This window comes from Sceloporus undulatus, chromosome 1 (genome assembly GCF_019175285.1).
Source record: "Sceloporus undulatus isolate JIND9_A2432 ecotype Alabama chromosome 1, SceUnd_v1.1, whole genome shotgun sequence".
NCBI classification, from domain to species: domain Eukaryota; kingdom Metazoa; phylum Chordata; class Lepidosauria; order Squamata; family Phrynosomatidae; genus Sceloporus; species Sceloporus undulatus.
Genome location: NC_056522.1, coordinates 262,161,281 through 262,173,090, shown reverse-complemented (window position 1 = coordinate 262,173,090; position 11,810 = coordinate 262,161,281). Strand labels below are relative to the sequence as shown.

General features: G+C 36.9%; 1 protein-coding gene across 3 annotated transcripts in view; it reads left to right on the top strand.

The window, feature by feature from the left end:
* Positions 1–11,810, top strand: part of LRP5 (LDL receptor related protein 5) — a 165,335-nt gene that overhangs the window by 60,442 nt on the left and 93,083 nt on the right. For all 3 annotated transcript variants that reach the window (XM_042446572.1, XM_042446574.1, XM_042446575.1), the window contains exons 3-5: positions 2,386–2,583; positions 5,679–5,875; positions 9,376–9,507. In XM_042446572.1, coding sequence (XP_042302506.1) covers positions 2,386–2,583; positions 5,679–5,875; positions 9,376–9,507 — 527 coding nt within the window. The remainder of the gene's footprint in view (positions 1–2,385; positions 2,584–5,678; positions 5,876–9,375; positions 9,508–11,810) is intronic.

The window sequence follows — 11,810 nt, the reverse complement described above, 5'->3', positions numbered from 1 at the left end:
ACTGTATACTGTATTTTAACTTTGTAAGCCACCCTGATTGCTTTTTGTAGAGAGGCAGGATGATATTATTATTATTATTATTATTATTATTATTATGGCCACACAAGTGGCCAGACACACACATTGTGTTCTCATAGTAAACAATGGGACTTGAGGTCCCACATTTTTTGTTATTCATCAGGGTGGTGGTGGTCCAGAATGGATTCCCCTCAGATATTTGGACATCTTGTAAGGAAATAACAGTGTTCAAATTGGAATGGTTTTATTTAAGTAAATTCAATATTTAACTCAACATGTGTGTACATTTTACACATAAAAAGTTTGGGAGGAGGAGGAGGAGGATCAGGGCCCCCTAGTTTCGTGCCCCCCTTGAGCAACTCACCCCTCTCGCAGGAGTCCTGCCCCACAGTTTGAGAACCACTGTCTCTAGGGATATGAGAGCATTTTCACCAAGTTTGGGGTTTTTAAAAAGGCCTCATCTGGGCCCCAGTGGCGTCCTTACCCTTCCATCGGTTGCCATTGTGGTGGGGGCTTACCATTAGAAAAAATATCCTACAGCTGAAAAGGAAGAACTCCTGGCTTTTTAGGCTTTAAAACCTAAGCATGATTTATTTTAAAAAACATAAAAGGCATTTATGTTGTTCCCTGTGATATTGTTGTGAAATCTTAACTTTCGGGGGAAAGGGTTTGAAATCTTCCTCAGTGTGCATTTTCTGCTTTTACTAGTAGTGCATTTATCATTAATATACAGTATCAGACAGCTGCTTTTGTGGCAGTAATGTGAGCAGGCTGCCAACTAGCAGGTAATTTGCTGTTACTGAAACCAGACATGAAGTCTGATACGTAAGCAATAGTGCCTGTAACTCATAAATGTCTTGTGTCTATTAGTCTTTCACACATATAAGGCTATTTAATCAGTGCTTGAATGTTATTTTAAGTTTGGTGGTTATTTTTATTTTGTATTTATTTATTTCATTAGTATGCTGCCTTTCTCCCAAAGTGGGACTAAAGGTAGCTCTGAGAAGGAGTCACTTAAAAAACAGAACAGTAATTTAAAACACACACACGCGATTCCGATCATCACATAAAACAATATGAAATTATATAAAAGACACACAAAGTTAAAAAGATAGATAAAACATCCCAATAATAACTACCAAATTAATTGTTGGGAGTCACATTATGGCAGTCCATTAACATCTCGCTGGCTGCCAGTCTCTTCCTTGGCCAATTCAGAATGTTTGTTGTACCCTTTAAAATTCTAAATAGCTTAGGGCCAGGTTGTCTTGAGGGTTGTATCCTGACACATCTATCTTCCTACCTGGACCCTGAGATTATTGCTAAGGTACCAAATGGAACAAAGAAAGAGGCTAAAAATAATAAGAAGACCTTTTAATTGGTAGCCATATCCTTTCTGTGAAACAACCTTGCCAGAGAGGCTTGCCTGGCCTTCAGATCTTCGTATGTTCATAGAAGCTGTTGTTGAGTGGTGGTCAGTGTTGGACTGGAACTTGGGAGATCCAGGTTCAGGTCCACACTGAACTATGAAACTCACTGGATAGCCTTGGACCAAATTTACGCTCTTGGTCTAACCCACCTCACAGAATAGTTGTGAGGATAAAATGAGAAGGAGGAGAGCTATGTGCACTGATTCTTTGAACTCACTGAAGGGAAAGGGTGGACTCTGACAAATAAATTTAGAGCTTTGTACTGTTTTATTATGTGCAAGGGTTTCTTTGGTGCATGGTTTATACTCTTTACTATTGGTTTTATTATATACTCCTTTATTTGATACTCTTGATTTTATGTTTTCTATATTTGTGTATTCTGCTTAGAGAACTTGGGTTATTGGGGCATCCAAAGGGTAATTAATTACTAAGTGATCCAGTCATAAGTTCATTATAAAGAAATTGTTCCTCTGCTTTGATTTATTAACCAGATCAATTGTTAACTTTTTTTAAATTGCACTAAAAGATTTTTTTGACTACTGGAAATTATAATGTAGATTAAAAGATTGAATATTACATGTAACCATTTGTTCCTCGCAAAATCTTTGCTAACTTTGTATATAATGCCTAGAGCCATCATCTGTGTAAGCACACAGTGCCATTGTGAAACTTCATAGAGCTAAAAAAAGTAGGAAACAATTTTCAACACTTGTGCATAGGAGCCAACACCATTATCCTGGGGCTGATTTCAGAACCCAGCATATTGCCCAAATCACTTTAGAAAAAGACAGAGGACAAATGAAAAGCTCTAGCTCATTTTAAAAAAGAATCCTTTGATGTTCTTATAGTCTTTTCTTTTACCTTTGAAAATATAAGGAGGTTACGTTTAGAGCAGTTTTTATTCCCTTACAATAACACTTGTATTTTCAATTTCCAGATACATGTATTGGACAGACTGGGGTGAAACACCTAGAATAGAGCGTTCTGGAATGGACAGTAGTGTTCGGAAAATAATTGTGGATTCTGACATTTATTGGCCTAATGGACTCACCATAGATCTGGAAGAGCAAAAGCTTTATTGGGCTGATGCAAAGCTGAGTTTCATTCACAGAGCAAATCTGGATGGCTCTTTCAGGTATGTTTGTCTGTGTATATGTGTAAAATAAATGTTAGATTGCTAAAATTCTACATTTCTCTTTCTTTCTCTCTCTCTTTCTTTCTTTCTTTCTTTCTTGGTGCTTATGAACTCTCTGATAGCCATGTTGATTACCTTTATTCAGGCAGGCCTTTGGCAGATGATCAGATCTATGGCTGAAAGGGTTTAACTGCTTGATGTTGGCCCTGTTTTTTATTATTGTTAGTAATTTTTTGCTTATTTGTTTTTATGTGATGTTTTAATTACTATTTTATTTCAAATGTTTGTTTTATCAGTGATGGCAGAAAGTTTGGGTTACAACTTCATTTAAAAAAAGATCTTGCTCAATATATATTAATGAACTAAGCTACAATAATTTCAGCTAGATGACTTTGTAGCATCATATCAAGATGTATTTCTTTGTCTTTCATCCTTGTTCCTTGATAGTAAGTTACTCATATCGCTCAGACCTCAGTTATATTGTTTTGTTTCACCTGCATTTCCTCCTCTTCTTAGTGGTTTAGCCTAGCTCTTCTTGTTTCTATTATGCTTTCTTAAAACATCACCCATCTGTGCTATTTCTAAATATTCGTAAGGGTTTATCAATTCATTATAGAAATCAGATGATGCCATATAAATCTTTGCTTTGAACAAACTGTCATAAAGTAAAGAATGGCAGTATGAATAAAATGTTGATCTCTTTTTTTAAAAAAAAACTGGTTTGGCTCTTTTGGCCTTCCTTAAATTTACTGAATAGAGGAATAAGTTTTTAAAAGAGAAAGAAAAGACATTCTTGGACTGTGTAAAAATCCAAAACAAAGAAGTCTCTCTTAATGCTCGGAGAAACTGTCTTCTTAATTTCTTTTCTTATTTGTTTTTGAAAAGCATTCCCATGTCTGGTGTACTTTCAACTGTTTCTTATACTTCATCCCCTAATGGGACTCAAGGTAGTATGTATATCCCCTTCCACTCACAAAAAGGAACTCTTTGTGTTGAGGCTGAAGGGGGTTGTTTTGTCCTTGAACTAGGCTACAGAGCACAACTTTAAGGAAAGGACTCAGTCCTTTGATACCAAAAAGCCATTGCAATAACCAGTCTGCAAAAAGCCTGACCAATAAGGAGACACCCCTCTGTTGGGAACTGTGGCACCCAGAGTTGCTACATGAACAGTGGCAAATATAAAGAAACAGTATCTAAAGGTTTGAACAATTGTGCCAAAATGTTCCCCCAAGTTTAGTTTGCAGGACTTGAGCAGGGTGTTGATGACAGGGTGACTAGGAGGTCTCTCATTCATAGGGTCTCCACAGGGAGAAGTCGATTTAATGACAGTTAATAACAACAAAGTTCCCATGGAGAATTGTTGCCTTGCTCTTTGCTTGTTGGAAATTTGGCCAGAGACATTTGGAAACTGTGAGGAGCGTAATAGCTGCTCTGCTGTCGCCTTCTGTTTACTGCTACTACAGTCACTAGGGCAGCTGCACATCACTTTTATCTTTCCAGTCTCCATTACTTTTGGAGCCTGTTTCTGACATGCACATTCAGATGGGGTTCAGAGGCAGTAGAGAATGAGAGGATATCACTGTACACTCCAGTGAAAACTCTAGGGATTTGGGGGGGGGGGTGATTGGATTGGGGAAAATTGCAGAGCTTTTGCTACTTTGGACTGCAGCAACCTAGTATCGCTGAGGATTCAGAGTTACTTTTCTGTTCTGTAAAAAATTGAGAGCTGCAGAATTAGTCTTGGATTACTTTTAGAAAGGATTAATTAATCCTAGAAAGGAGTGCAAGTTATTTGCCATGTGGTATGTAAAAAAAAAGTTAGCATCAGAATTCCAGTTGGCTTCTCCTGATTCATGTTGCTGTCAGTTAAGATAAAATAGTCAGTCTAGCCTGTCTTAACTATCATCCCTTTTGAGAAACCCCTGGACATGGTAATTAAAACTTGTGCATCACATATCTATATTCTGTGCACACAAACCAATAACCAAATTTGTTTCCATTCACAAATGCAGCTGCTTTTTATATATAATACTAGAAATTTAAATTTATTTTGGAACAATAAATGGAAATTATGAAATTCTTTTCGTGCCTGACTGCCCTTTAGTTCTAATGGAGGTAAATCAATTAAACTTTGTGGCAATAAATTCTCTGTGTTACAAATACGGCTGCCTGCCCTTTTCAATTGTGAGAAATTCCTGAGCCTGTAAATTCTCCCAAAGTGGAATTATCTCTTAGTGGGAACCTCTTAGTAAACATAGCATAGCATAGTATCCATTTTGTTTTTTAATGTGAAAATTTTATTCTCATATGTAGAATGTTCAAGTACAGTGGGAGAACACTCATAAAAATTGAAGTGGTTGACCATGCACTCTCATTGACAGTGGCTAGCAAGTGGAAAACAGACCCCTGTTTTCCTCCAATAGAGCTACACCCATTTCTACCTCATCTCTACAGGGTGAAAGGTGGGAAGGTGATTGAATCAATTCTATACTCTGGAGCCAATCCTATCGGGACAAGTTACAGTTTGGAAAGTACAAGACATTTGTTAATATAAATTAATTAAAGTAGTCCAGGATGTCTTGTACACATCAACCAAAACTGATAGTCAGTACCACAAAATATCATTGAGAGGGGCCAGCATTGCATAGTGTTTTGTGCATTGGACTAGGACCAGGGTTCAAATCCCCACTCAGACATAAAGAAACCACTGGGTACTTTGGTGAGTCACGCTCTCTCTTGACCTCAGGATGGCAATGGCAAACCCCCTCTGAGGAAACCTGCCAAGAAAACTCTATGGTAGGTTTACCTTTGGATCGCCATTAATTAAAAATGAAAGTTAAAGACTTAAAAAAGGCAAATGGTTACAGGAGACTTATTGTTTATGGCTGCATATATTACTCTTTTGGATAATACAAGAGAAAAGGGTTGAGTGGGATGGGGATGTTGGACCTAGGTAAACTGGAGTGCTTTTATGTGGGAGTTAGCATTTTTTTAACCTACATTTTCACTTAAGGAGTTAACTTCTTGGATTTGCATATTAACTCACAAAATACTTGCAATATAATTATTTTCAAAATACTTCCTTCCCCCACCAGGGAAAAAGTCGTGGAAGGTAGTCTCACTCACCCATTTGCTTTGACGCTGGCTGGGGATACACTTTACTGGACAGATTGGCAAACTCGTTCCATTCATGCCTGCAACAAAAGAACAGGAGAGAAAAGGAGAGAAATACTAAGTTCACTGTACTCGCCAATGGACATCCAGGTTTTGAGCCCAGAAAGACAACCGTATTGTATGTTTCATATTTATTTGCTCTCTCTCTCTCTCTCGTTTATATGTGGTGAGGTGATATTAGTGTTTTTAAATGTGGAGTTTTGGAACAACAACACACATAATTGTGGCAGAGCAAGAACAAATTCTTCCCATTATTGCACTAGTTGGCATGCATGTCAGATTAGACTGAAATGTAGGTGCCTATGGTGCTTTACAGAGCGCCCAAAAAGGGCGCTCTGCCGGCGCCCATGTTTGCTGCGCCAGGGAACCGCAGAGGACAAACCGTGCAGTTCCTCGGCGCAGCAAAAAGAACCTGCAAAAAGTAGGTTCTTTTTGCGGCACGGTTATGACGCCCCAAGGTGCCAATAGCGCACTTGCAGCATCATTTCCACGCCGCGACATGTGGATGCTAAGCGTCCGCTAGCTCAAAATGGCAGCACCCATGGACGCCCCTTCCTAACCCTAGTACGTGCCAAGCATGTACTTTTTGGCAGTGTGTAACCCGCCTATGTCAGCTTTAAATACTATGTTCCAAAAATTCTAGACTTCACAGCTCTTTCAAAAAAGAATGCCTGAAATGATTTCTCTGCTCCATATTGACACAATGCTAGAATGTTCTCAGTTCACAAGTTTGGAATGTGAGGGAACAAACAGAATCATTCCTACCATTGGTATCTCTTCCTTTGACCTCTTCACCAGTGTAGTAACTTCCTTAATCTCTGATCTTCCTCTTAAAGTCATTGGCTGATCTGGAATGTTTCAGTGCAATTTTGCAGGTGGAAACTTAGAGTGTTTCATGCTTGCTGCCCCTGCATTAAAAAATATTATATCTACAGCTCAATTTTGCACCCCCATCCCATAATCTCCTGAGGAATCCCTAGCAATGTCTCCTGGAATCCCAGGATTGGTTGAGAAACCCTGTGCTATAATTATGTATAATTATGTAATGCTGGGAATCATGAGTCTATAAATAAAAACATTGAGTGATTTCCAGGCCTTTCGATTAGACTGTCTGTAACTGCTGATAAATGTGATTCCTAGCGTAAGCCAAACATAAAAACAAAGTAGATGCGATGAAATGAAAAATTCTTCAATCAGAATAGTCTTCAGGTCTTTTTGTCTGCTCGTCTAAACAGACTTTATCAAGAATTGAGAATGGAAGTCAATAGTGAACATCTGTAACACCCTCAAACTAAAAGTAGCTTTAAATGAGTAATTCTAAATCTCATTTAGAATATACAATGCTATATAAATAAAGAATAATAATAATAATAATAATAATAATAATAATAATAATAATAATAATTCTACAAAGTTATTATTATTATTATTATTATCATCATTATTATTATTTGGTCTCTTGCTGTAATTTTTAACATGGCTGTTGAGACTCTGTGCAGCAGAAAGAGCATATTTGCACAGTTAATTTGCACAGAGGGACATCAGGGTTTTTAGTTTTTAATTGTTGTTTTTATGCTTTGATATTGTGTTTTAATATGTTATACTGTTTAATATTGTCTTAAGGGGGGGGAGGGATAAAGTGTTTTTAATTGTTATATTTTATATTTTACTGTTGTTAACCGCCCGGATTGGTTTGCCATAGGGCGGTATACAAATTATTAATAATAATAATAATAATAATAATAATAATAATAATAATTACCAGGAGAGGGATTCCTCCTCTTATTCCACTTGGACTGAATTTCCATCTTTATCAGCGGACGAAGTTTTGTGGGAAAAGTTGGAGCAAATAAAACAGGCTGATCTCATTTGCAGGCTTTGAATTGTTTAAGAAGATGTAGCTTGTAGATGCTAAATGTTGGGAAGCTAATAATAAAAATAAGAAGTTTTGCCTCATTTACTTGACTATAGAATTTAGCCAATCCAAAAGATTTGGTCTCTGTATGTGGTACTGACTTTACTTGGATAGTAAAGTTGACAGTAAACAGCAGTGGAGTAAACAAAGGAATTTAGGATCTACTCTAGCTGAGAAACAGGTGCAATACTTCAGTAGAAGGCACTGGGTATGTGCACGGCTACAGTTTGTCCTTGCGTTCCAGATAGAGTTGTGTGGTGATCTCTGAATTCCTGACATTTCTCTCAGCTGAGGGAATGTCCCACCCTTGGGTCACAGTATTTCTGGACAGTAGTGAGGAAAACCTGGTGCACAGGGAAATACTATCTGCTAGAAATAGCTCAGATACCACTGTCTCTTGACTAGGATTGGATTTGGATTCCATCTCTCCCCAAGTTGTTTTTGTATATTGCTGGGCTGATTATGGTCCTTGTATAAGATGACAGTCTAGGAATGCATAGAATATTAACTTCTAGTTTGCTTGACATTCCTGAATTATTATCTTTTTCTGTATTGTTGATAGCATTTTCTTTTACATGCCAAAATCTGACTAGATCATTTCCAAGGGATCTTAAAATCTAGCCTAAAAAACACTGCTTATACTGTTATTCTAAATGTGAGAGACACTATGTACGTAGCCACAGCAGGGATGTGCATGTGGTACTAGTATTCTTATTCTTAAGTCATTTATTTATTTATGTCCTGCCTTTCTCTCAATAGTGAGATTCAAGTTGGCTAACAGCATATTTAAAAACAATGCAGATTGACTATTCAAAAGCATCAGTAAAAGAATAAATAAAATAAATTAAAACATTTTAACAGTTATAAAGTTAAAAACATTACAGTTCATTAAAAGACGACATACAAATCTTAAAAATAGCACTGCACAGCATTAAAACCCTAAAACTTTAGCTCTGCAGACAATCCTTGGGGTAAGGAAAGGGAGGAATCTTTACATCAGTTAAGGTCCCTAGCATCTTCTATTGGTCTCTGATCATATTTTTGCTCCACACTAGGGTGTGAGACTTTGGGATATTCCACCAAAGACATTTTAAAGGAATCTGCTGGCAAAAACACTGAGCTTCTCCAACTAAAATTAGATCTACATTTGTTTTTTCAGAATTTTTACCAATATTCATATTGTGCTAAATTTCCTATTGCACTTCCAACTACTTAGTCTGGACTGTGATTAGGATTTGGAAATTTGTTGTGTGAGTTCTATAAAGGAAAACGTCACTGTCAATCCAAGCAAGAATTTCTCTCTAAAAGATTTTCATACCAATTCTTCACACTGAATTTAAGCATTTCAGTTAAATTGGAACATCAGGGAAGGGATAATAGGGACGTTCTTAGGAGGGGGAAGCAGTCTGTGCACATAAAGTAAGTTTTGGTATGTAAGAACAGTGCTAAGGCTTAATATGTCCTACTATCTCTTTTATAAAAATGCATTCTGGGAGATAGAGGTTATTCAACCAAATGTAATAACTAAGAGGATATACAATACGCACAGGAATATAATTATTTAAATTATTTTCAATGCTGTTTCTATTAAAAGAACATACTTGCATATTTGTGGAATAAGGCTGTTCAGTTTGCTACAGAGAATTGAGCTTCTGTTTTTATTTTTAAACATTAATTGCTTTATTCTCTTTTGATTTCTGAAGTTCATACACCCTGTGAGGATAATAATGGTGGTTGCTCCCATTTGTGCCTGTTGTCTCCAAGAGATCCCTTTTACAGCTGTAGCTGTCCCACTGGAGTCCAGCTTCAGGAAGATGGCAAAACATGCAAAGCAGGTAGGAAACTTTGATCAGTGATGCCTCTGGCCCAGAGAAATTGTTGCTCAAGAGATTACGAGAATGTGAGTTTAGTAAGAACTTTGGACAAGTTAAATATTTGTCTACACTTTGTGCAGACAGAAGGAATGATCTGGATTGTGAGCTCTCTGTTTTGGGTCCCCCCCCAACCTTTTCTTTCCTAGCTACTCTCCATTCCCCTCTCCCCAAATTACAATGCCTTTTGTCTATATGAAATCAGTTGCAGTTAAATTCTTGTGACAGGAGCTCAAGACCCCAAGCCTTCATATATAGTGCCTGCATACTACTGATTCAGAGTTAGCTCAGAGCACCCAGCCAACTAATGTGAAAGAAACAACCCCATCATATCTTAACATCATGACAGATGAAGTTGATGTCTTCAGGAAGGGCACATTCTACATTTATTAAGACAGCTACCTCTAATATAGGCAGGGAATAGAAACTATATGCAGATGCCCTTCTTGGAATGCTGATTTTATGAGCTTGACCTGTGCCTCATTTAAGCATTCATGTGTTACAAAGATTTGTGCTTCTCTGTCCATTTGAGACTGCTTTCTTACTCAAGGTTATAGAATGCAAGTACATAAGAATAATATTGAAACATTTCTTTGAGTGCAGTCTTTGATGTAGTGATACCATTCACAGGTAGATCAGGTCCTGATATGTATTTTCAGCAAAGAAAGATGGTTCAGCTCTTTCAAAAAACAAAATGGTGTTTGATATTGTTTGAGAGAGATGTTTGTGAGGCATATCTGCTAAACCCTGTACAGTACTGTATAATACCTTGTGTTCATGTTTAATAAAGATTCAGTCAGGTTAAAAAAATATCAGACCCTGCTTGAACAGATTTCTTTGGGTCTCTCTCTCCCTCTCTTTCTTTGTGCTTGTAGTGGGAAGGTGCTGGCAAATATATGCTCAACAGTAGGAAACTTCCCACTTCACAAAAAAAGACAAAATTAAATCCAAGAGCTTTGCAAATCTTGCTGTACTGGATCTGGCATGTCTGTACATTTTTTTATGGAACAGTAAGTAAATTTTATTTGCATAGATTTTGTAATAAAACACAGTAAAAAAATTGGAATAAATACAGATGTGTACTTGTTTGGCATATTATATAATACAGTAACAGCTTCACTGGAGCTCTACTTCTATGCAGTGGTATACTAGGAAGGATTTTTCTTCAGAGGACTTATTAAACTGTGAAAGAGAAAACTGCTAAGAAAAACAAATGTATTTGAATGAAGTGGTAGTACTTGAATGAAGTGGTAGTACTTCTTCATAGGAGCCACTTTAGCACACAACTGTACTACAGGTTTCATGATTGGCTTCTTGGAATTTATAGCATGCCTTACTGATATACTGATAATATTCTATTTTTAATTACCCTGGAAGATTCTTGCAATTAAATAAGGACATTGCTATTAAACTGTCCATCAATATTAATCTCAGTCTGAAGGAAACAAGTTTGAGCGTGGGTGCTCAGTTCAGTAAAAGATGGAAACTTATTGTTATCACTGACATTAATGACTTTTTAAAGAAAGGTAGCATTCAGAGACATAGCTGTGTTCATCTGGAAAATCAGTATGCAGAGGGATCTTGTGGCACTTTTAAGACTAACTGAAAGAAAGAGGTTGGTAGCTTGAGCTTTCATAGACTTCAGCCTACTTTCTACATGCATCAGAGGATTTAGGCTCAAGTCTACAGAAGCTCAGGCTGCCAACTTCTTTCTTTGAGTTAGTCTGAAAGGTGCTTCAAGATCCCATTGCACATTGTTTTTAAAAAATCTCTGTGAAGAGAAATGGAAATATGTATTCTTGGCTCCATCCATAGTCCCCCCATGTTTATTAGTAAGACCAGAAATTAATTGTATTTATTATTTATAATTTATTTATTAAAATGTTTATATTCTGCTCTATATCCAGAGAAATGTAACCATGTTCATTCAAATGCAGTTACAGAGCTTCAGATGACTGGAAGCCCTGGTTTCCAGGGTTTCTGACCTCTGTAAATGCATTAATTCACCTGAACATAGTTGTATTTTCTGTTCAGATTTTTCCAGTAAAAATGGTATCCCCATCCCCTTCAACATATGCCAAACACTTGAAAAGAACATCAAGGTCAACCAATTTCTTACTCTGTTTTCATAGAGTTAGAAGGGATCTCAAAGGTCAACTAGTCCAACCAGTTGCCAATGCAGAAAACTCTAAATAAACACTGCAGGAGAGGTCATTAATAATAATAATAATAATAATAATAATAATAATAATAATAATAATAATAAT